Consider the following 26730-nt stretch of genomic DNA (forward strand, 5'->3'; position numbering starts at 1 on the left):
AATTTAATTGACAAAGCAGCTTTTTTTGGTTGTGTTTCCGTTTTGGACCAAGACATCCATCCAGTTTTCCCACAGCTTTTTCTCTTTTTTTTGTACATGAGTTCAGCGGGAAACATTTTAAATTAACACTCCTACGTCCTTTTTTACGGAAGAGGGTAAGGGCCACTGAAAAAATAAAAAAGTTAACAGATTTTTAAAAAAAAACATTATTTCAGTTTCAGTTTAATATGGAATCTCAGAATTCTGACTTTTTTCTCAGAATTCTAAATTTAATCTCAGAATTTTGTATCTTAATTTAGATGGGAATTCTAGGAATTCTGAGAAAAAAGTCAGAATTCTAATATTAAAGTCATGATTCTAATATTAAAGTCAGAATTCTGAGAAAAAAGTCAGAATTCTCATTTAAAAGGCAGAATTCTGATTTTTTTGTCATACTGAAATAAAATGTAAAAATCACTTAACCTTTTTTTATTTTTTCAGTGGCCCTAATCCTCCTCCTCAATTTTTTTTTATTTGAGGGTATAGAGAGAATAAAGTAGACCAGAAAATAAATGAACAGCACGTCTTTTATTCCACCAATGTAGGAAAATAGATTCACATTAATGTTCTGGCTTATTTCCTCCGTCACTCTTTCTTATTTCACAACAAAAACAGGGCAAATTAAAGGTGCATTTTAATCGAAACGATCATCTCCAACCGAATACAGCATTTTTTTTCCCGCCTTCCACCATCATTGATAGGTAAAGTGCAAAATAAAATAAGATTTAAAAAAACAAAACAAAAGCCAGCAGGTGAACATAACACATTTACAAGTTATAAAGAGAACCCAACAAACGGCCACAGGAAAGAACATGCAAGAAGCTGGCAGTGTCTTACACAAATAAAAAAATTAAAAGAAAAAAAAAATTAGGGGGTAAAACTGCACATCACTGAGCTGTACAACTGTATGAAACAGCAAAGTCACACAGCAATAAGCAAAACAGAAGGAGTAAATAAAACCAGGGTTAAATTTTGTAGAACATTTTAAGAGCGATTAAAAAAAAGAAGCTGTGCCATGTGTTCAATTCCCACTCAAGGACTACATTACCCAGAGTTCCAGGCAGTAAGCAGTGGCCAAAACCAAAGTCTTCCTTCTCAGGGCCAAGTTCTAAAATATATCTCCTTTTTTTAATAGAAATTCGCGTTTTTCGTGAATGTTTATAAAATCTTGAGTGGGCTTTCAACAGCAGACAGCTTCCTTCATATCGGACAGAGTTCACCATCATTACATTAACTGCAGGGTTGATCAGATCACTCCAACAAACATCTCGTCATTTCGTCACCTTCAGTCTCAAACTGGCTTTTGGCTTCAGTTCAATATTACTCTTATAACTTATAGCAAAATCTTGATTGAGAAACTTTGTATATAAAATAAGCCACTTTAACATTTTTTATTACTTTTGGAGGTCCTCCAAATTTAGCCCCAATTCAAATCTAATTGGCTGAACCCATAATTCAACAGGGTTTTTATAACTACTCAAACACTATCTGACTGGTTTTGATTTTAATATGTCAGGCTGGAAATAAACTATGTAAATATTTAATTTACCTCAATAAATGCAGGTTAAAGTTTATATACATTAGGTTTTAGATATATTAGTAAGAGAGTTAAGAGACACTAGATTGTGAACCAGAGGTGCAATCAGAGAGCGTTTGTTTAACTTGGTCTGATCCACCAGCACCAGCGCACCGATACCCGAATCCCGATTTATTATCTTTGCTTAGCTGACCCGTTTCTGGTTTCTTTGAGCAACGCAGCTCCACAGTGAAAGCTTCTTTCTACTTCTCGGCAAACATTTCCTGATGCAGTCCCCAGTAAGGCCATGATGGTTCACACTGGGTCTCTCCATTGACATCTGAGACTATTTCTGTCCTCCTCTCCATCCGTCAGTCCAGCACCTTAACTTCCCAATATACTTTCACCTCTAAATCAACCCAACTTCTTTTTAAATGTCAAATGACAGATATATTATCTTTTACCAAGCTTCCTTTGCTTATAAAATCAGTAAATCTACTTCCAGTTCAATGGAAACATCAAAACAGCTTCTGAATTGCTTTTGGGCATAGTAAGTTGTTCCCTTTTGGAAATGAAAGGAATTCCCCATTTCTGGCCATTTTTCAGCAAACTAAAGTTTCAGTCAACATGTTATCCTCCAAACACTCACTCAGAGGGTATCTGAACATAAACCTGTCCAGACGAGCTGCTCAGAGCTCCAAACAGTTTCTGTAATTCACAATTCGGCAATAAGAAATGCTGGTAACTCATAAATATTTTCTCCAGTTTGGCCCAGCAGGTAGCAGGAGAAGCTGCATTTCGCCTGAACATTTTAAAACAACATTTCACTCAGAGATCAGGTCTGAGATCAGCATCATCTCTCCCTGGGCTTTGGTAGCACTCATCTGAAGTTGTTTTAACCAGCACAATGCATTAAACCACAGCTCACTTCACTTTAGGGTTCTTTTTGTCTGAGTTGAGTCAGCGAAACTAAAACCAATTTAAAACAAAACAGATAAACACGAACACATTAATTTATTCTAGTCCAGAAAAGGTCTCTGTAGCGAACCCAGACCTCTCTGCAATTGCTCAATATTTACTATATAAATCAACAAGTCTAAATGTCTTGAGAGGATGCTGATTATTTTGCCCGTTAATCTTTTTGTTACCAACTTTTAACCCCTGAGGGCAGAGAGGCGCCATCTACTCTGGACTGTTTAGTTTCTAATTTCACAGCAAATCACCCATTTATTGAGTCTGCTCGAAAACATTGAGGATATTTGACACAAATAGATAATATATATTAGCATTGGGTCACTAATAGTTACTGTGCTTAAATAGAGGACATAACCTTCCATGTGGTTCCAAGAACTACAATTATACTGAAAAAATATACACAAAAACCCTACATAAGATTTGGACATTAATATGGATGTATATTCCCATAAATCACCAAAATACTAAATAACAAAGAAAAAAAAACAAGTGGTTTCATTTAAGAAACAGAAATCTAAGTAATTAGGGAAAATGTGGCATAAAAAGGATGCAATGAATTAGTAAAGGAGCAAACTGAGCAGAAGATCCTTAAAGGTTTAGACTTTGTTGAAGCATTAAACAGTAAACAAGTCGAAATGGAAACAGAGCCATCGATCATGCTGGTTGGACAAACAGGAAGCCGACAGGTTTCTTCTGATGTTTGGTGCCTTTAAAACAGTCGATTAGCAGCCTGCTGAGACCTTTAAGGTTTAATTCTTAACTTCACTTCTGCTGCAACCAAAGCCCACGAGTAAAATGTTGCTTCGAACCGCTCAACACCCACCAGTTACTTTAACCTTTACATGAAAACTGAGTTTCCTCTCTTTTTCTTTTAATTATTAAACTCTTAAGCCAGAAAAGTGGTGATTTTTACTCTGGTGAACTGAAAATCAGAGCTTCTAACAGAGTGCAAGCATAAAGCAGAATATTACATCACTCATAAATACTTGACGGAGTATTTTCTCAGTACGATAAACTCATGATATACATACAGACTCTCCCTATAAACTTTCAACAGTGCAACGTTTGTTTCAGTTCTGCATGAGAGGCGGTGAAACAAGCCTTTTTTTTTCCACTGTGGAAGGATGGTTCATTTGGCACTTCACTAAACTCAGGTGACTGACTACTATAATCATTAGTGCTTCTTTTAGATGAGATATTTGGGGCAGTGAGTAAATGAAGCAAGCATTCTCCTGCTTCATGACAGCGCTGAACCTCCTTCTACCATAACACAATAAAGTTGATTTTAATAACAGTCTTGAGATTTTCCAATCTCCCTTTTTGCAGAAAAAAAGCCCGACACATGAGGACAGATGGAAACAGGGGGACACTACATATCTAAGCTCTGACAAGTCCATAAATTGGCTCTTTTTTATTTTCCTTATAAATAAAACTGTGGTTATGGAATGAGGAAAAAAAGGGAAGGACAGACAGATGTAGAGCCCTATGGTGGTGTAGCACCAAAAGATGAAGAAGGCGCCCTCTAGTGGAGCGACTGAAGGTTTGGTAGAGGTGAAGAGTGTCAGCAATGTGACCCTTCCATGGAGACTGACACAAAAGCGACAAGCTGAGAGGATTGCTCCTCTCCCTGTCTCAAATAATTTCTTTTGCATATAAAATGTGAAGAAATATTTTTTTAAATCTGGGAAAAGTTCTGAGAGATTGGAGATCATGGATAAATGTGAATCACAGTGTTAACGCAAAGAAGAGTAATGCGTGGTGCACTAAGCTGTATCCAAACATCCTGAGTTATTGAGCTGATCTACTAAGATCTTTGCACTTAACTCTGAGTCCCAGCAAAATGAAAGCAAAGCAAGGCAGCAAAATATCTTCTTCCAAAAGATACGCTGGAGGAAGCAAATAAGAAACATGGTGCCGTCACATTGCTGACTGAGATGTGGCCGTGGCTGCAGGCTGCAGAAGGCGGCTGGAATTAGTGCAAAGGGCACGATGGCAACACACAACGTGTAATCTGTAACGCCACGACAGAAACCGACAACTTCACAAACATCAGCCAGTGATTAAGACGTTTTACTGCATCTTCATGTGCTAGTGGTACGTTGCAGGTTTCCTTGTGCTTTGCTAAACTAGCATCCGAGCTGAAGCTTTTCCTTTTGCATTTAAGGGCAAACTTCACCAAAGTGAACTTATTTAGTCCCAATAGCCCCTTTCAGATCATGGATTTAAACCTGCGAACACCTTCGTCTGAATGCGTTAATATTAATGCTAATATTGATGCCTTGTATAAAACTAATGTACTAACATTGAGCAGAATCCGTTGCACATTGGAAGCATCAAACCAGGAGGAGGATCACCTGTAGTATTTGTGTTAAGTCTAATTGTATTCACATATTTATAGAGTTTATTGTCCCTTTAAAAGGAGACGAAAAAGTGCAAACATTTTCTACAGGGGTGAGAAAAATAAAAGAAAGCAATCCCCTCTTCCCTGAAATAGGGCTTTGACTTTTCCCCTGAATCGTACAAAAGGATAAATTCAGTTTTAAGAGCAGTTGTGGAGTGGAAAACAGATGAAGCTCCGCCCAGTGCGTGTTTTTAAATAACGGTTTTTAAACCACACTTATCAAGCTGTAAGCAAGATATTTGTTAAGCAACCGACTGCAGTAGACGAGCAGAGGAACGAATAATCAGCCACTCATCAACATGTCCCATGGTTACCAAAAAACAGCAGAAGTAACATTGAGCACAATAAGCATTTTTACTTGAAAACTACAAAGTGTTGTAATTAAAAACATAAATTATATCAACACTCACAACAGCTACTAGAAGTTTATTTTCTACAAAGATATGGTAATTTTTTCCTTTTTTTATAACTAATTTGGATGATTTTTATGCCCTTTGTGTTGTAAAATATTTAATAAATATACTATACTAATGAATATGACAAATATTTTCATGTCTATTGGGGGATTATGATCTGAAAGGGGCTACTGAGAACCGTTCAGAAATCTATCATAGTTGGATATTTTCTGCGTCCTTTCAGCAGAACACTGAAGCTGAATCTGCCTCCCATCTGGATCCGGTTCCAACTAAAAGCTAAACAGCTGAAGCTTTCTAATTGACCACTGGACACAAAAGTTAAATAAAAGCAGCATTTTTTTTTGGTTCTCCACTTACGTTCTGAGCAACTAAAACAAATAAAGTTCTCAGCATCTGCTGCTTCTTTCATTTTTCACGTGTTTTATATCGTAGCAGATGGATTTCAGAGCCAAACTAAAAGGTTTTGGAGTTTCTCCAACAAACCCACTGAAATGCACAAGAATGATACCGACTCAGTTTTCTGGAATAATTCTGAAATATATCAAGTTTATGTATAAAACTGTCGTTTTTTTTTTCGTTTTTTTTTTACATAGAAAATGACTAACTTTACTTGATATATTATTTTGGGTAATGAGTATCTTTAGGTTTTCAATCTTTCAACCTTAAACACATAATCAGAGACAAAAAAAAAAAAACACAAATCTGCTTAAAACAACAGGACTCTTTAGAAGAGGAGGGCTGAACCAAGCTTTAATTCACCTTCAGCTAATTATTCATAATATCACTATCATCATAAGAGCTTCAACAACTTCCTGGGGAATAAATGTTGTTACCTGGAGGTGAATCAAAGCTTGGTTCTGGTTTATTTAACAGAGAGAACCTTTAGAAGGATCTAACCCGTATCTACTTCCTGAACTGGAATCGTCTGAGGCCTGTTTTAAAAACATGGCACCTTCTCTCCTTCCTCTATTAAACTTTCTGCATCTTAAGTACAATTGTTGTTAATTTTCATTTTTTTTTAAAGAACAACAAATGAACTGAAGCACAGACATCTTTTTCCGGGAGGGGGGTGAAGACAGTAAATAAGGCGGAGAAGGAAGTAAATAGTAAAGATGTTGGTTAAGATTTAAACCACAGGTTGCAGAAAGACAAACATGCAGTTTAAAAAAAGCAGTTTATGGGTGCATCAGGACAGGAGGTGGCATGTGGACTTTTTGGCTTCATGTATCCTGCTGGATTGGCTCTCTGCTTCTGCCAACCTCGGATTTCCACCAATCAGGACGAGGAGAGTTGAAGGATGGGGAACCTTTAGCAGTTGAGGTAAAATCTGAGTGATGGAGGAAATTAAAAAACAAAGGAGGAGCCGGTTGATGCCAGCTAATGTCCTTCTCTCTGGTAAGGGGAGCTGTTTTCTACCTCCTCCTCCTCAATCTTTACCACCATGGTGGAGGAGGTTGAGAGGGAGGAGGCAGGAGCAGCAGAGGAGGTGGAGGTGGAAGCGGGCGGGGGGCTGACGTCTACTTCCACTGGCGTCAGCGTTATCTCCACCTCGCCTTGCTCCTCGTGCAGCGTGGGGAGGGGAAGAGGGGGGGGACTGAGGTGTGCCGTCGGAGGGGGCGCTGTGCTGCTGTTGTTATTTCCGGGTCTCGGAGCTTTCTGGATGACTTCCACCATGGGGGTCCGGCCGGTCGGGGACAGCTCCCAGCTGGGGGTTCCAGGACTGTGGAAGAGAAGCACGGGCCTGACCTGGCTGTCGGGGTCGGCAGCCCCGCTCGACTGGCACTGCACCACCACGCCGCGGGGGTCCACCAGCCGATGGGATGGATCAGACATGGCCGGCAACTGACCCAGAACCAGCCCCGGCGGTTCTTGGATCACCAGCTCCACCACTGTCTGTGTGGAGGAGGCCAAGGAGGAAGTGGCCTTCTGGATGACACCACCCGTTAACGGGGTGATGATTGGAGGAGGGGCAGCGGTGGCCGGCGGAGGAGGGGCAGCCACAGAAGGAGAAGGAACCGGGTCCTCAGGACGGGGTTTTCTCGGCCGTCCACGTTTTCGTTTAACCGGTGAACTGCTGAGGGAGGAAGCAGCTGAAACGCCAGGAGCGCCGATGGATGACATTTCCCCTTCCAGGGGCCGCTTGGCGGTTGAGCCGCGAGCTTTCTGGACCACAGAGGTCGGGGCCGCCACAGCGTGCTGCTGGGCAGGGAGGGGGGGAGGAGGCGGCGGAGCCACCTTGTCCGTCTCAAAGGACAAACAGCCCTGAGGAAGAATCATCAGCGGAAGAGGCCTGCCCTGCTGCTGGGGCAGGGTTGTCATAGTGATGACCTTCACGCCACCACTGTTTGCAGGAGCGGTAGCAGCGGCGGGGCCTCCATGTGCTGACTGCACCCCAACAGCAGAGGCATCCGTGGCGGTCTGGGGGGGCACCGAGGAGCGAACGGAGAAGCTCTTATCCGGGATGGAGCTGCGAGGAAGGATTCTGGGTAACTGCTTTATGAAGGCTTCCACCTGCAGCACATGAAGAGATGGAGACTCATGTTACCAGATTTTCTGTTTGTCAGAAAAAATGCAGCATATCTGCATTTTGTTCAATGAAATGCTCGAATTGACTCACAGCTTCCTGAAAACCTGCTGCCTATCAGGACAATCAATTCTTTCAAACTAGAAGCAGAATGTTTTTATACCCTGTTACTCTACAAACAAAAAACTTTAAAGAATTAATTTGGTTTTGACATAATTTCAAACCAGATTAGTTTATTTATATAGCATCAATTCACAACACACGTCATCTCAAGGCACTTTACAGAGACAATTCAACCAGATCATACAGTCAGAATGGTTCAATTTTCTATCTAAAGAAAACCAACTGATTGCATCGACTCGTTGACTCGAAGGCAATCCCTCACACCAAGCATCCTTTTAGCGAAAATGGAGAGGAAAACTCCCTTTTAACAGGAAGAAACCTCCAGGAGAAGCAGGCTTAGTGCAACACGAACACAACGCACTTGATTAGGGTTGGGAATTGAAAATATTTTCACGATTCCGATTCCCTTTTCGATTCTATGAAACGATTCGATTCTTTATCGATTCTTTTTTCGATTCCAATTTGGGGGAAAAAGGAGAACAAACAGTTTGATTATCAGAATCAACTTTGTTTACTTAACTATTGCACAATCTTACAAACTCAACAAGATCAAGATGTCCACAGGAAATGTGAAACTGGAGTAACATCTGTGTTTAAATGAAAAATGAATACAAGAACAAACTTAATAACCAACAATGTCTAATAACAAATGATGGGATAATAACCTATTTTAAATAACAAAAAATACTAATTATAAAACAGTAGTAGCACTGCAAAAAATTTTAATCTAAATAAGTCATTTGTTCTTAAAATAAGTTCATTTTTTCTTGAATTGAGTAAGTAAGTGAGACATTTTGCCAATGGAACAAGACAATTTACATTTGAAATAAGAAAAAAACTATTGCATTGTCTTATTTCAAGTGCATATTATCTAATTATCTTATTTTAAATGTAAAAATACTCATTCCATTGGCAAACTATCTTATTTACCTGCTCAAATTAAGGGTAAATACACTTGATTTAAGATATTTTTACTTAATTTCAGATCGTTTTTGCAGTGAGGGAAAATCACAATTCTTTTGCAGAAAGATGAGCATATCTGCTTTTTCTGGAAGGATACGGGATCTTTCAGCGCGTATGGTGTCTCCAGCCGTGGAAAACACCCTCTCAGATGGGGTGGAGGAAGCCTGCACACAGAGGTAATTTTCAGCCAGTCCAGATAGCAAGGGCAGCGTATCTTGCTTGTTCCACCACCACATTGTGGCGCTATCCCTGCAGGGGATGGAGGGCAAGCTTTTACAGAGCTGGATTTCCTGATCTATCCTCTGGGCTAAGGAAAGACGGGGCTTTGATTCACAAAGTGACCGCAGCTCGTTGTCTTCCTCCTCGAATAGTTCTTCCAACTTGCGTAACTTGCGTAACTTGCGTAACTTACGTAAAAAACGTGACGTAAGTCGTGCTCCCCAGAGCCGGCGCTCTAGGCTCTGGTGCTGCGGGAATCGAAAAAAGAATCGTTCAGCGAGCTGCCAAACGATGCCATGGAATCGGAAAATACGGAACCGGTTCTTAACAGGAACCGGTTTTCGATTCCCATCCCTACACTTGATGCAGGACCATAACCCCAAACATACAGCTGGAGAATTAATGCAACGGCTTCCTGATTGTAGCATAATTACATTTTGGATTGGCCAAGTTAAAGTCCAGACCTAATTCTAATATTATATTTCCACTTTACAGGTATATGTGATTTAGTGTTTGTCTGTTACATAAAATCCAGACAAATGTTTCTGGTTTTTACTTAAAAATGGGAAAAAGTTAAAAGGATGTATTTTTTTTCTTTCCATTATAGCTATTTAAATGCAGTTCTGACATAATTTCATACCAATTCCTAAAGAACAAATCATATCATCAAATATCAATTTTTTAAAAAGGCATTTTTTCCATTTTTCTCACAGCCACATTTAACCACCATCAATTCATTAACTTGATGATGAAAGTTTATTTTTTCCTACTTAATAATTTTCCTACTTTCCATGTCTCTATATTTCTCTAATATGTTGAATCTAAGAAACAAAGTAAAATTCAGAGAGTCAAATTGTCAGTGTCAGAATATATTAACCCTTTAAGAGTCATTCCAACAACAGTTGGTGTAAAATGGCTCATAATGTATTGCAGTGTTGGTGAAAATATTCAGAGTTGAAATCGGTTTGGTAAGGACCCTTGATAGTGTAATCTGTTAAGTGTTTAAAAGTTCATTCTTTCAGAGTTATGGTGAAAATGACTCTGAAAAGCTCCGCCCTCATGCTCCGAACAGACTAGAATTTGCTCTGCACCATTTATCTGCTTCTCCTCACTGGAAAACCACGGTAAGTGCCTCGATTTTAACTTTTCCCCCTCAGACTTTCATCCGGATTAGGTCCGAAAAACTTGTTAAAATAACTTTGTTTACAATATAGCTTATATTTTTTATAAATATATAAAATTTAAATGTCCTTTTTCTGTAAATGTATTAAATGATTTAATACATTTACAGAAAAAGGACGCACTGGTAGCTATACACTGCAATCTATTCTTACAAATCCAAATGTATGTGGAATGTTTTCATCTGTCCATATTTCAAAGGTTGGTTTGTATTTAGATTTGATCAGCCTGTTTTCCAGTGTAGTCCTGTTTCTCCGACTGTGACTGGCTGGATGTGCTCTCTTCATCCTCTGACATGGTAGTTGGCTCAGAGCTCGTCTGCCTGGCTGTGTGTTTCCTGGACGCGGACGCCTTTTACAGTCGCTTTTTGTATCTCTGCTTCTGTCTCCTTGAACCCCAGTCGGCCTCGGCAGATGGCCGCTCACACAGAGCCTGGTTCTGCTGGAAGTTTCTTCCTGTTAAAAGGGAGTTTTTCCTCTCCACTGTCGCTACAAGCATGCTTAGTGTGAGGGATTGCATTCGAGTCAATGAGTCAATGCAATCAACTGGTTTTCCTTAGAAAATGACTGTATGATTTGGTGAACTGTAAAGTGTCTTAAGATGACATGTGTTGTTAATTAGCGCTATAGAAATAAACTGAATTTAATTTAATTAAAAAGATGGTCTATATAGGAAAAAATCATCTCTCTCTTTTTTTTACAAGGAGAAAAATGCAATTTTTGTTTTATTCTATTCCAAGTTTTTATTGGTATTTTGTTGATGTAGTGAAATGAATAAAATGATAAGACACGGATATGTTGAGGGTTATTTTTCCTCAAAATTCTTAATCAAGTTTTTGCTGTACACCTTGAGATAAATAAAATTGTACTTTAACACCAAGAGTCAATTTTAACCCTGAGCCCGGGTACATATGGTCCTGTCCTGTGCAGACTGATCTTGGTATCAGATTTTTAGAGTTAATTTTACTCCACTTAGTGTTGATTTTTTACAAGTGTTAAACTAAGTTAACAATTGTCAGAGTAATTTTATTTTACTCTATAACTAAATTTGACTCCTACTAGAGTAAAATTAACTCAGAAATTCTGACACTGTGGATCAGTGTAAGTTTTACACATTGCAGGACCATATGTGACCTGGCTCAGTGTTGAAACTGACGCTTTAAAGGTTAAATTAACACCGCTTATTTTACTGTGCGAAGAAAATAAGAGGTCTAGGATTGTTGACTTACTGCTGGTCGCAGAGATGAAGAGGAGGTAGAGGAAGGAGGAGGAGGAGCAGGAGGAGGAGGAGGGACATCTGCTGAGGAAGGCTTGGGTACCGCTGAAGTGGATTTGTCTCCAGGAAAAAGCTTGGGGGAGGATGAGGATAAATCCAGGTCTTTCTGTAAACACAAAAGCAGGCAGCAGTGAGCAGCGGGAGGAACGGGCAAACAGGTTAACAATCTGTTGGCTACAAACCCTCTGGTCTGCAGCTCCTTCTCCATCAGCTTGAGAGATCACAGGAGTTTTCTTAATGACTTTATGGGTTTTAGCTGGACCACCTGAAAGGAGAAGAAAACAAAGCTCTGGATCATCTGATTACAAATAACACCAGAACAACAACCAGCTTCTATAATATCATTACAGTTCATCTTTAAATTGAATAGATACAACAAAACCAAAAATATTGTCTCTTCTTCTTGACTAAATAGAAAACATTTAAACCACTATTATTATAAAAAGTAAAGCATCCACATTAAACAACCATTACTATATAAGGCGACTTATAAAGGCGACAGTAAATCACTGAAACATAATCACAAACATTTGGCTCCACTATCTGATTTCAAAACATCAAACTAATTAGTAAATAAGCATCATTTCTTTCATTTGGAAGTTTTTCCTCAGGGAATGGCAAAGGAAATCAGTTGAAAACTAATAAGGACATAAAAACGTTGCTTTTTCTCTTTCCATTATAGTTTAAATTGTAAAGAGATCATCAAACAAATTCTTAAATTTAGACAGAACATTTTTAGAAAATGACTTAATTAAATAAAACCACCCTAATTAGAGGTAGACTAATAAATTGGTCGGATGATTTTTTTTTTTTTGTCCAATAGTAGCAGGTTTTTTTAGTCCCTGTATCAGCTGCTACATCCATGTCGTTATTGATTCATTAGTGGATTCAGCAGCCCAACTTAAGATCAAGCAAAGCGTATGCATTGCAGCTTTCTGTTTGCTATCCATGGTTAATGTTCATTTTGATCAGGAAATGTTTCACCTGGTATCACTGCATCATCTTTACCACGTAAATGGAGGAAGAGGAAGCATTTTTTTTTAAGTTAGTTTTCAGCCTTCATTCAATATTTTCCTAACCTTTGTGATTATACGTCGGCTTACAACTAGTTTAATGATACCTGTGTCATGGCCTGAGAGCATCTATCTCAGAACCCAACCGATTAATTTGAGTTTTACAGATTTTAGCGCCTGGCTCATTAATCAGCTTTGGCCAAATATTGTCGCTGCAAACAGCAAATGGTGCAGTGATACGGTACAAAACTAAACGTTTATTTTCAACATTGTCTTATGACGTTATTATAGATTCATTACCTCACCGCCATGGAAATGCAAACAGAAATGTAGTTCAATCCAACTGCAGAGGACCGGAAGTTTAGGATTTTACTACACTGATCTACACAGGAAAATGCAGTCCTTCTTAAGGCAAAGCAATACAGCTTTTGTCCACTGGGGGGAGCCAAAATCAACCAAAACCAAAAGTTCTTTGGAACTCCTTAATAGAAATAACCCCTCCTCATCGATCTCTAATCCTAACCTAAGTGTCACTTTGTAGAAGCCTAATTACTGCTTCTATCAACCTTGCTGGCGAGAGCTGCCAACTAGTGTTAAGATTTACTCTTTTTGTTTTGAAATGTGGTCATTTGGATCCAGTCTTCTTTGGAGAAATGTATAACTAGGCTGCACTAATGTGATTTCAAGCATAAATGTCCCTGTTTTAGGTAATGAATGTAGGATTTAACCTGTGATAGGCCACACAACAGTCTTCTCTTTTTTGTTATCATTAAACCATCAAGAATTTGACTTGCTTGTGTGCTATGTGTACTAAAAATAAGCTTTAGCTAAAAGTCAAAAATTTATAGAAATGTTTTTTTGTAAATTTAAACCAGTGAACCAAAGTCAAACCCACTTTCTGTTCTCATGGTCAGCTAAGAATTTTGTCTGTAAACTATCTAATTGGTGCATTTTCTTTCTTGCTGTCAAATCTTGATCACTGGCCTAATCAGAGTCAAGTTCCTCACAGAAGGACACAATGATTCGGATAACTCTAACATAAAATATTCTAGTGAAGTAAAAAAAAGTCAAACCTGCGAGTGCTGCAGACGTGACAAGCTTAGCCTGGCTGCAGCGAGGGTTCACGATGTGCTCCTGGATCAGGTAGCGAGCTATCTCTACCACCGTGTCAAAGGAACGCTTCAAGATCTTCTGAGCCCAATCACAGATCAGCTCACATGCCGCCTCCGTCACCTCCTGTTTGTAGGTCTGAACCAGTTCAGTCAGCTCCGACTGGAGATCAGGAGCAACAAACAAAGGCAGAAACTCAGTTAAACTAAATTTGGATACAGGTGTAATTTTAACAGGGTAATAATTGCCTTTCAACATTTTCCCAAATGGAGCCATCAATGCACCTTATCTTTCAGCCACAGCAAAAAATTTAAACCTAAGCCAATTTGCCTTAAAAGTAGTGAGGGTTTTTTCTTGTAAGTGAGACATTTTGCCAATAGAATAAAAAATTTTACATTTAAAAGCAGAAAAAACTGCAGTCTCATATCTCAAGTGCATAATATTTAATCATAATATTTTAAGGGTAGAAATACTCATTCTATTGGCAGATCATCTTACATACCTACTCAAATTAAGTGTGAATACACTTAGTCTAAGAACTTTTTACTAATTTCTAGATGGTTTTTGCAGTAGTACACCCGGGATTCATTTTTTTTACTCGGAAAAAAAGATCAAAATGTACCATAACTCTAATCTGTAATCAATCAATCAACCAACCAACCAATTTCTTTACTGTCGACAACAATTAGCATTGTATATTATTTTCGAAAATGAAGATAAAGACTATCTAACTCTATTAAACGGACAAATAAATCCCATTTTTAGCCACAGACATGAACCAATTGTGTCTTCTGTTTCAAAACAACAACAAAAAGTAACTAACCTTCCTTATTTTATATTTTATCATTATATATATTAAAAAAAATGTTAGAACTGTAAATTTACAGTCATTTTTACTATTTTTACTTTTAAAAAAGATGAAATTGTCGAGAGTACGGAAGATGATTAGGGCCACTGAAAAAAGTTTTACAAATTTAGCAGATTTTTACATTTTATCTCAATATAATATGAGAAAAAAGTCAGAATTCTGACTTTAATCTCAGAATTCTGACTTTTTTCTCTGAATTCTGAGCTAAAAAAACATGTTAGCATCAAGCTGTAGCCATGTCTGTTTTAAAGACTCAACTAGGGCTCTTGTTTTAATCACCTTCTGCTCATCCATTAATGAAATAGTATCACCGTTGACCCCTCTGGCACGTAAACCAATGTGTCACTGGCCCTCTCAAACCACTCACATCTTTGTCAGTGAAGCTGAGTGCTTCCACATCCCTTCCTTCATAGTGCCCATCTACATTAAGATCCAAAATTCTGAGATTAAAGTCAGAAATCTGAGGGGAAAAAAGTCAGAATTCTGAAAAAAAAGACAGAATTCTGAGATTAAAGTCAGAATTCTGACTTTTTTCCTCATAATATACTGAAATAAAATTTAAAAATCAGTGAACTTTTTTTTTTCCAGTGGCCCTAATCCTCTTCTGTACGATAGAGCTGTTCCAAACCCTTCTATTTGAACAAATTGTATATATTATATATAAATGTATATAATATATTGTATATAATTTTTGACCAAAGTTATTCAGACCTCAGCTGTAGTTGAACTAATTCAGAGGTGAACATGTTGTAGTGAGCAGAAAGCATTAGAGTCAGTGTGTGAGTACCGGATCATTCTTTAGGTCCAGGTTGGGCAGCAGAGGCATGTTGAGAACCGTCTTCCTCCTGATTCCACTATAACAGTACTTATCAACAGGACAGGTTAAGGAATTTAAACCGGCAACCCCAGCCATCTTTTTTACTCAAAGGCTGGGCATACACTGTACGATATTTCCAATCATTTTACTCAGCTACAGCTCAAACCGCACAATGAAAATGCAGGGTTTAAAAGTCCATAGCTCATGATGTTTTATCTTCCCGACGCTCTCATGCGATCTACCTGCTCACACGGCACGTCCAGAAACCACTCGCCCGACTCAGCACCAGCAGATGGCGCTGGTCGGACTCGGCAATTTGGAAGAAGAAGAAGAACTCCCTTGTTTGCACATGTGCAGTGCACTAGGTTCTGGTAAATGGGCTTGTAGCTCTGCTTCAACAACAGGATTTGCTCACGAACACCTTAAGCAGGCCGACTGAATTTTAAACATGCTTGATTTTCTCCCGACCTTACGATTCCGGAGGTGGTCGTGAAAGGCTGCTCACCCCTCGTTCCCCCCCGGTATACTACATGAAGCAGGAAGCACAATGAGGCTGAAACCCAGACCAATCCAAAAAACTTTTGCAAGACTGGTGAATCGGCCCGAAAAGGGCAAAAACAAATGGCACAAATGGCTATAATTTAGTCATAACTACAGAAAATTAATTTAGGTTAAGAATTAGTTAAAGGAAAGTCCACATCCTTGAAAAATTTAAAATCAACCCATTAAATAAAGTTAGCATCAGTGAAATCTTTAAGAGGATTCAGAAAAAGGTCAGCGGTGGTTAAAAGGATATTTGGACTGTCCTCTGCCCCCCAGTCGTCTCGCCTTGATGTTGGGGAAAATGTCTCTGATGATCTTCCCAAAGTTGGCGGCGCTCAGAGGACGATGCTGCAGGTTCTCACAGTACTTCCTGCTCACAGATGACATCATAATCTAACTGTTCCTCTTTGGGTTTATTATATAGGGTGTCTGTCTGCGTTGTCCCACCTGTACGTCTCGTAGACGTCCTGTTTGGGCAGACAGGTGTCTGAATGCTCCTCCAGGTGACTGCGGATCCAGTTACATGTGTGAAGCTGGTCAGCTGTGGTTAACGAGCTGGTGTCACCGCCACTGTGAACAGACAATAGATCACTGAAGAGGATGTATTAAATTAACCAAGAAAGAATTAAAATGCTTTTATGTTTCCACAAATGGAATAAATATAAAATAACTCTCTGATCAGTTTAGGTTTGACCGCATTCGTTATTATTTATTTCAACCTAAAGATGTTTAAATGTTGTCTGGACTAAAAATTATTTAATCCAAGGATTAATAAGTACAAAAATTACTCTCAATCAACCAAACTCATTTTCATTTGTCAGTCTGGATGGAAGTTAAATTGCCTATAAGCAATTGGTCCTCTCCATCAACAACATCTGAGATACAGTCTAAAACTATTAGTGTGTTTTAGGGCTGGGCGATAAAACAAATACATTCGATTAATGTATTTTTTTAAACGATTTGAAATTTTGCTAAATCATAAAATTGAGGAAATTTCATCTTCTGCATTTTTAACTTGCATGTTTGCTTCCCCCGCCTCTTTCCTCCTTCCGCCCAATAGCATGCTGCACTGTTTACTCACGCCATGACCTCTGCCCAATCTGAAGAGTTAGTACCGAGAAAAGGGACTCATGTTTCATCGATTATTTGGAAGTGGCTCGGCTTTGACAAAGGCCCTATGAAGCAGACTATAGTAGTGTGCAAGGTTTGTTGAAATGCTATCAAAACCAAGACAAGCAGCCCAACTTACTTGTTTCAGCATCACTGACAAAGGCATCCCACAGAATGGGAGCTTTGGGTGAGCAGCGTCGTTAGCGCGGGGGGAGACAAGTTTTTTCTAAAGCGGTGCCATATGACAAGTTTATAGTGCGGCAGAAGCAAATGACCAACACTGTAGCTGTTCATATAGGGATGGACATGTTGCCCATTTACATTAGGGATACACGATATTGGAATTTTGGCCGATATCCGATATTTTAAAACACATGTAGCCGATAACCGATATCGATACCGATGTTAAAGCTGGACAAAAATAAGTAGTCATTGAAAATAGCAGTTTTGTTATCCATTTCTGACACTGAAAAATAATATACTCAAATATATTTTCATATGCTGATATCAAATTGATTTTTAAAAACGCGGTATCGATCTATTTTACTTTCAAAATCTCGTGAAATTTCATCGTTCTGTTACAAACTCGTGATATTTTGCAAATTCTTGTGAGATATTGTTAGTAAAATAAAATAGATCGATCGATAGCTGAAATGGGAAACAATTTGGATAAAATGCAGGAAATTGCAGAAAATTGCATCTTAGAAATACACAGTTTTCTGGGTGAGGACTCCCAGATCTGGACTCTGCTTTGTTATATGCAACTACTACAGACCTTTAGTCCAGTCGATTCCTTCACCCATACATGATTTTAATTGTAAATTATACTGACGTGACCTGGGCTCCCAGCAGCTGCTGTTTACAAACCACCTACTTCCTAGAAGATCAATATAAGTTATGGACTGTTGGATAAATTGCATATTTCAGCAAATGTAGCTCTTTTTTTCTTGCACTTGTACTGAATATATAAGTGTACATTTTCTACTCATAAAAAAATCTGTGCAATTATTGTTGGGTGAACATTTGTGTTACTTGCACAAGATTTATGTTATTAATATTTAAGTTAAATTTTTTTTTTTTTACAATACGTTTAATGTTAATGGTTAAATATTTGTTACTTTGTACATTATATTTTTGAATAAAGTATTTTAAAATACATGCATGTAGTTTTTAATACTTTAATTGAAATCGATTAAAATAAAATACATCCAAAATGACAAAAAAAAAAAAAAAATCAAGATTTTATTTTTTAGCAATATCGCCCAGCCGTAGTGTGTTTACTGCCTGGTCCTGAGTCAATCATGTGAAAGTTGCCACAGTTGCCAAAACGGAGTGCAGCAACTGGTATTCTATGTTGACAAAAGCTAGTTGTTTCTTTCTTTTAAATACTAGGTGTTATTATTACTTATATGCTCATTTAAGCATAAAATCGTAAAAATTGAGAGGGATCTGTCTACATCCTGTAGGACAGAGGCGTGCAGGGACTTCACCTCAGGACACCCCTTGTCTCACAGGCAACGGACAGATAGGCTAGTGAAAATCAGTTATAGACTGCATCTTATTTTGATGACACGGTATACGCCACAACAGGGTGCTCATTTCCCTACACTGGACTTTACAGAAAGAAAAAACAGAAAATCTGAAGAAAGCTTACATCTATTGCTATTTTTATGTTTCTCAAAAATGTTTGACACAACATCTACATAAGTGGCTTAAAATCTGCCACGACTTAAATAGTTTTCTTTTTGTTTCATAATAAACAACTCACGTTTTGTCTCCAGAGCTCGGCCCAGAGGGCAACTGCAGGTACAGGTACAGCTTGTCATTGTCAGAGAAGCGTTGAACGTCTTGCTGTTAGAAAAAAAGACAATAAAGAACTGAGTTGCATTACATCTGCAGAAATATCAGGTCTCTATTAACCACACGTTAAATTTCTGTATAAAAAAGTTCCTACCAAGATTTGATCCACTTTGCTCTGAACAGTCTTACTGCAAGACAAAGAAAGCAGCCGTCATGTACATGTTGGTTACTGTACAAAGAGTCCCAGATATAATCACAATACTAAATAGAGGCTTCCTATATTTAATATTGGAAGCCTATATGCCTTTCTATAAATGCGACATTTGGGGATGTTTTTACGTCACATTTATAGAAATACTTAGACCTCATTAAGAAAAATCATTAGAGTTTAAAGACAGACAGAACTTTATAAATCCCCCCCAAATGGAAAATTCACCTGCCCGATAGCAAAGATAAAAATATATAAAATAGGATAGAAAAAAACACACAAAAAAGAAAAGAATAATAACACACTTTTCTTAAAGAGGCATTAAACTGTCTAATGGCGGCTGGGACAAAAGATCGTCTTCTCACAGAGATCAGTCTTGAACTATGACTGCTTTCCTGAGGCACCATAGTGCTGTGCAATGGATGGCTCCCATTGGCTCTTATGGACTTCATCATTGTCCAGAGGTCGGCAACCCAAACTGTTTAAAGAGCCATACAGGACCAAAAAAACAAAAAATTAATCTGTAAATGTAAAAGTCCTCTATCAGCCTTGTATGGCAACACAGGCTCTAAGTATATATCCCACTATGGAAAATGACTATGTGGCCTAAATATATAATAAGCATTCATGATTAAATGTCAATCCTGGAGCAAATGTCACATAGCAGCATGAGGTGAGGCAGGAGTAGTGAATGCCCTCAACCACTGCCCTTCACCACGCGGTTTGTTTACATTGATGAAATTATAGAAACACGATTAAGGAATCTCTCTATGGTGGACGTGTTTCTGTTGGGAGGAATTGATGAAGTCATGAGGAATCAAGCAGGAACTGACATCCATCAGAGCAGAGCTCTCTAACCGTGAAATCCCACATCCTATGTCATCAGCGTTTCTTTGTGATATTTTTATTTTGAGGATTTGGGGAAAAAATAGAAGAAAGTTCCCATCCCTGCATCAGAGCGCTACCTGTTTGATCTGTGGAAGGATTTCCATCCTTGCAACCAAACCAGCAGCTGTAGTGGAGTTTGGAGATGCAATCCACTTCTTTAATCTATCTTTGATCTCCTCTAATTTATCTAGAAGTTCGACAATCGCACTTTTTCTCTCCCTCCCAGCTTGGTGGTCGGCTGCATATTTAGTATCCCTTGCCTGGAAATGCCTTTCCTTTTTTTTTTTTACAACATCTCAATACAAAGCAAAAATGCATTGATAATGAAAGTAAATATTTCGGTTTATTCTTTGAACCCTCTTTTGTCATCAGCTATCTTCCTTTTTTTCCCTTTGGAATCCATGGCCTTAGACACCCCATCGTTTTTTTTGCCTAGCACCGCACCACGCTGGTTGCAAGTTATGACCACTGATCTCTATGGCTATGACGCAAATTATTGTATAAATTTATTAATAATACAAATGTTTACAGCATTGGTAAAGATAATTTTTGATTGACCTCCTGCACACCATATTAAAACAAACAAAAATAATCGATTTACATACATTCTTAAAAAAACTCCAGGGAGCCTCAAGGGGAACGCTAAAGAGCCGCGGGTTGCCGACCCCCGCACTAGTCCTTTTCTCCGCTAGTTCCTCCATAGCGACTGCCTCCCTACCCATCAGTGCTGCACACCTCCTGATTAACTTGTCTATTCTGCTCCTGTCCCTGCTACTAATGCTGTTTCCCCAGCAGACAACTGCAAACAGAACAACGGTGGCCACAACTGACTGATAAAAGAGGAAAAGCATATCCCTACACACAGCAAACGCCCTTAGTCGTCTTAAGAAGTCGAATCTGCTTTGCCCCTTTTTTGTGTGCCACATTTGCCTCCACCGCCCAGTCCAAGTTATTGTCAAGGTGGCTTATATGCGGAGACCACCTCGATTTCCACATTGTCCATGATGACAGGTCTATGTTGGGCTCTTCTCTTGCTAAAGTCAGGGCCTTTACTAAAAAAATACAAACACTATGAAATAAATGTTATCTGTCATTATTCAAAAGTCTTCTTTTTAACTCCTAGAACCCAATGGACCCACCGGTGGGTCCAGCTGCCACGTGACCTTGTAATTTTAACAAACCCCCAGTATTGATGTAAAAAACCTACAAAAAGCCTAAAAAAGCCTAAGAAATTTCTCACTAATACCATTCTAAAATGAATATGATTCATCTGATTGAGTCCAAATTTGGTATATTTTTACACAACATTTAGATTTAAAAGTCTGTACTTTATTAAATGCAGATAAATAATATTTTGGTAGTGTTTTGCAATGTTTATTTCAAAGAAAATTTTGGCGAGGTTCAAAAAATGTAAAATATTTTGTATTTTGTCCCTAATATTTCAGGCAGGGTCAAAGCTACAATGGTGCTGACACCAGAAAACCATTCTATGACATCTTACCTTTACAGAGGTACCAAAAGTTTCTTCTTAAATCTAATAGCTGTGAGGCTATAAGTGATTTACTTTTGTGTGTTTTTGTCAGGCAGAAATGTATTTATACCCCCTGAGGGTGTAAGAGGTTAATTCCTCAAGCTTAAATGGTTTTTAAAAAGCCGCATTTATGCATTTAAATTAAAACTAATTCACATCAAGCTGACCTCTAGTAGAAACAAGTTCAAACAGCACTAAATAATGAAAACATTTAGAGGTCAATCATCCTACTACAAACTGTAAAATCCTCTCCAGTTTCCTTCCTCTTTAAATGCATTTTCTGCAAAATAGGCAATTCATTTGAATTTTTCATCATATTTCTTTGCATTTAAACAAAAATTTCTACAGCTGTTTTAATGAGAAAAATGTCAAACCATTTGAAGGATGCTCTCATATGAGATGGTAATTAGGTTGACTTACGAGATATTGCTGTTTAGCTTCTGCAGCAACATGCTGGGCTCCGTTTCGCCCTCCCCGGCCTCCAAGCCACCTTTTGCCCGCTGGGAGGCATCAGCCCGCTGGTGCCGCAGGTCCTCTGACATTTGGACCAACTAACCTGCACTGAGTAACATCTGCAAAAGCAATGACATAAGCCGGATATTAAGTTGTCTGTCTGAAAACTTACAATGTATATAAAGAGACAGATTATACACAAGGGGTACTATTTTTTTTATCTGATCCAACATTTTAAAACTAAAGGTTTAGTTTTCATAAAATATTATCAATTAACAGACATAAGGGCTTCAAAACAAGTGTCGGTTTTGTTTTTGTTTTTTGGTAATGCTTAAGTTATTTATTGACTTGAATAAACAAACCTTTCCTCCATATCCCTAATTATGAATTATCACTGTATGCCAGATGTGTTGGGACCAGCATAGGTCATGAACAGATTTGTCAAATTATGATAAAGAGAAAACATCTGTATTGTTATCTGTGGAACTAACTGGGTTTATAAATAAAACATTAAAATGAGAAGTGATGCACGTAAATTCCTGTGTTGATAATTGCATCAAATGAGCAGAAGAAAACCAAGCAACATCCTTTATAGACTCTCTATTTTGAGCTAAATCTAGGCAGAACTCTGTATTTTGTTAGGATAACTATCATTTAAGATGTGTGAAATTATTACACCTTGGTATGGGCTGCCTGTTGCGTGTCAGAACTGATGTTTTAATCTAATTAAGACATTTACTCTGTTTGGATATACAGTTATAATCTTCATTCTGTACGTGGCAAGATTTGGAAATGGAGTGAGAGCGGTGTCCTTCAGCTGAGAAAGAAGTGTAATATTTCTATAAGGATGTCTAATAATCTGCTAATGTGTATGATGTAAAATAAGATGATGTGGCAGACTGAAGATGTATAAAATGCCATTTTAACTGTTAATCGGGGCCACATCCTGAGAGGTGAGCCTGGAGGGGAACAGCTGCCTTCTGTAAACTCTAAGCAACTTCTCTGAGTAAGTTTACAATTTTGTATCAGAATCTGCTGTCATGTCTCATGGTTATTTAATACATATAAGTTATGAAGTGTTATTTAAAGAGTTTGTCCCGAGGGATCTCTTTTTAGGGAAAAGAACCAGAAAGATAGAGCCACACGCTTAACTTTCTGAAGGACTGGTGTGGACATGTCCCCAAATAATTTTGGCTTTTTTTTTCCGTTTCCACTGATTTACTTTAGCCAAAGGTAACAGAGGTTGGGTGCAGCTCTCTGTGTTCAGTGTTTTGAGTATGTGTTTTTTTCCCTCTCTCCTGCTGCTCCCATGTCCCGTATCTCAGTCTAACATAATCGGATCTGTTGCTTTGAGACATCTGATTTGCGGTCGCATTTCACTACTTAGATAGTAGCTACGTGGTAGGAGGAGAGACATACAGCAGCACTCAGTGAATACTAAACAGCAGCTACTTTGATGTTTAAGTAAAAGTTAAGGGGTTGGTTTAAAAATCATCCCATGGAAAAATCGGTTTGTTTGACATATGGAGCTTTTTCAGCTTAAAAAATGCAACAAATTGTAAGTTTACTGTAGTTAGTATTATAATTAGTGTTGCGCCGATGTCATTTTTTGGCCCCGATACCCGATACCTGGCTGTGCAGTATCGGCCGATACCGATACCATAATAATGTACAATAATTGCCATCATGGCTTTGTCAAGCTGCTGCCTACCTTTGTGAAGCAGGAAAAAATCTAATACAAAGTGAATCCAGTAGAACTTTTTAATAAAAAGTTCTACTGGATAATAAAAATAAAAAGTTTTTATTGCCTACCAGGAGTGGGTGACAATAGTTGAATAAACTTATGGCTCTCAAAATGGTATCTGTGCCCTATTTGTTGGTACTCGCCGATACCACCATTTTAGGGCAGTATCGGGGCCCCGTCGGATACTGGTAACGGTGCAACACTAATTATAATAAAAGAAGGTCTACGTTTAGCTCTTTATGACTCCCAGTTACAGGTTAAAATTAACATGTTTTCTTATTGTACAGATAGAATCAGACTGCAGAGCTTCTACACATCTTGAAATTTTGTTTCTGGCATTATTATATTAGTAAAGAGGTTCAAAAATCTTTTTAAACAGAGCATAGAGAGAAGTAAGGAGAGCTGCAGATTTAAAGGTGAAACAGATGTACAGGCATATGCAACATGCAATAAAATATATCTCCAAGTTTACCAAAAAGTTTAAAAGAAAAAAAAAATGCTGTTATATTTAAAATGCAGCATATCCATAATTTTCTGGATGGATGGAATTTAAATTGTACTTCTAGGGATGCATTATTTTGGCATCAGAATCGGCTGTTATTCGTTATTTTTTATATACATTTATGTTTTGAGGCCGTATATACATACAATGCACTAAAAGGAATCTCTCTAAAGATCTATAAATATAAATATCAGTGTATTAGAGTTCTCTTGTGTTCTCAACAATAGGAAAGTATTCAATAAATATATGTTTCAGCTCATTTTTTGAAAATATGAAAACCTAATGAAAGCGTTCAGGTTGAGTAACTGTAGGTCCAGTTACTCTGAGTGTCCCCACTAATTTTCATCGCATAGTTACACCCTTGGATAGAGCGTCAGGGTGCATACACAGAGCCTATCTTTAACAATTGCAAACAAAGATAAATTGATTAATCTGCTAGACACAGGGACAGAAGAGCATCAATGTGAATAAGCTCAGATATCTGATGCAGCACAGAAGACCGAGTATGTTCGCCTCATTTTAACATCCTATCATGCTGTAGTTAACACCAAAATCCAAGCCGGTTCCGCTCTGACCGGCTGTAATCATTAAATAAGGGCCGCCGGCTGCCGGGTAAAGACACAAGAGAAGGTGTTGGAGAAGGGAACTATAACAAAAGCGGGAGGATTGTTTATAAAAAGCCGCCCGTTTCCCGGCCATGGCCCCTCCTTACACCCGCTGGCTTTAGCTGGAGTTGTTGTCGCGCCAGAGGAGCTCCCATGTCAGCTCTGACTGCTGTTTACAGCGGACGCAGCGCCGGTGGTCATGTGCCTGCCATTTACTACACAGCACACTGAGACGCAAGTCTACATGCTACTGCGGAGCTAACTGGCTAGCGGGCAACACTGTCATATTTTAGTTTCTGAAATAACGCTAAGACATGATTTTATTTTATTTTTTGCTCTAATGAGGAACACACTTAACAGACACTCGAAAGTGACATAGTATAAACATGCGTTTAACAACAAATGCAGATATTAAATCCACTATCGACGTTAGTTAGCTAGCTGTGAGAAGCCACACAGTGTCATTAGCATTAGCTAGCAAGCGATGAAAGCCCAACCAAACCCATTTATGAGCGCTATTTATGATTTAAAAATAATTCAAGCTAATAGGTTATTAATTATAGTATTAATGTATGTAAGAGTTGGTGACTCGTATTACAGTATTTATTTTAAAAAAGAAAAAGAAAGTACCTGAACCAAGATACAGCAAAAATCCCCTTTCAGATTTTTTTGTGATTGGATGACTTTGCTATGTCTGCCTGACTACAAAGGCAACGTCTATTCCGATTGGTCCATGATAGAAAATCCCCTTGGATACCAAAATTATGCACAATTTGATTGGTTAAGCGGAAAAAAATTTTCGTCACACATTATTCTGATTGGACAATGTTTTCTGGTCTACCCAGTTACAAAATAGACGGTTTTATCTTAGGAAACTTACCTAGTAACAGCCACCACAACAAAGATGGGGCGAGGGGGCTTAAACAACGAGCAGTCATGACATACAATATTTTACGTCCCTAATCTCTGGTAAATCAATAAGTCAAACTGCTCAGTAAAATATTCCAATTTCAGCAAAAAACATTGAGGGAGGTTACAGAAATATAAATCAGGAATGCATAAATTTGGCTTTTCCAAGCTAATACCCTTAAGTGTTATTGGTTTCTACTGAGTATAACACTTCAGTTATACAGAAATGTATGGCCTTCATAACAGCAAACAATATTGGGCTATGATAAATGCTGTAAAATGGGACACGTTATATACATTATCATTATATTGTAAATATGTGATTTCTTTATTTATTTTTGCAGTCTTAATTAGATCCAGAAGGTGATAGTGGTGCTTTTACCCGCTGTACAGTGGCTTATATATAGAAGCTGATAAAGTTTTGCTTCATGTTTGTATAAGACATATTGGGATTCTGCTGCACACTGGATGAAATTATTATTACTATACATACAAAGAAGTATCGTAAACAGAACGGGACAGAGGGAAAAAAGATATTCCCCTAAATGTGGCGGCAGTGGTCTTCCATACTGAACCGTGTTTCAATAAGGAACATTGCTGCCACATCTAGGATCAAGGGGATGTTCCTTCAAATTGACTCTCATTCTGTTTAAGATCCTTTTCAGTGTAAGCACATCAAAAATGATCAACTTTTTATATAGCTACTACTTTTGTACAATATACTTAAGTTTTGAGCATTTAAAAATGTATTTTTCTGCTGTAACCATAATAGGCTTCCATACAATTCCAATTGTGACTGACTTACCTTTTTTTTTTTTTTAAGAAGTGCAAAAAAAAAATATATATATATATAGTGGCATTTTTGTGTCTTTCCCAATTGCTGAATTATAAGATGAAATTTTATCCCTATTTATGCATCAAAGCATCACTCAGCCAAAACACTTAAAGTTGGTCCAGTGCAATGCAGAAAAAAATATATCCTATGAGATTAAAAATACA

At 38.1% G+C, this 26730-nt stretch overlaps 1 protein-coding gene across 1 annotated transcript; it reads right to left on the reverse strand.

Moving 5' to 3' along the window:
- Nucleotides 1-552: 552 nt before the first annotated feature.
- On the reverse strand, nt 553-25542 carry rfx5 (regulatory factor X, 5). The gene is made up of 11 exons (XM_038302167.1): nt 25453-25542; nt 21939-22090; nt 19046-19079; nt 18860-18942; nt 16429-16551; nt 16235-16351; nt 15409-15487; nt 13717-13915; nt 11813-11895; nt 11584-11736; nt 553-7858 (listed from the first exon to the last, which is right to left on the reverse strand). The coding sequence occupies exons 2-11, from the start codon at nt 22058-22060 to the stop codon at nt 6725-6727; spliced, it is 2127 nt and encodes a 708-aa protein (XP_038158095.1). The 5' UTR covers nt 22061-22090; nt 25453-25542; the 3' UTR covers nt 553-6724.
- Between the last annotated feature and the right edge of the window lie 1188 nt (nt 25543-26730).

Source organism: Cyprinodon tularosa, unplaced genomic scaffold (assembly GCF_016077235.1).
Source record: "Cyprinodon tularosa strain WSP-4 unplaced genomic scaffold, ASM1607723v1 ctg483, whole genome shotgun sequence".
Taxonomy (NCBI): Eukaryota; Metazoa; Chordata; class Actinopteri; order Cyprinodontiformes; family Cyprinodontidae; genus Cyprinodon; species Cyprinodon tularosa.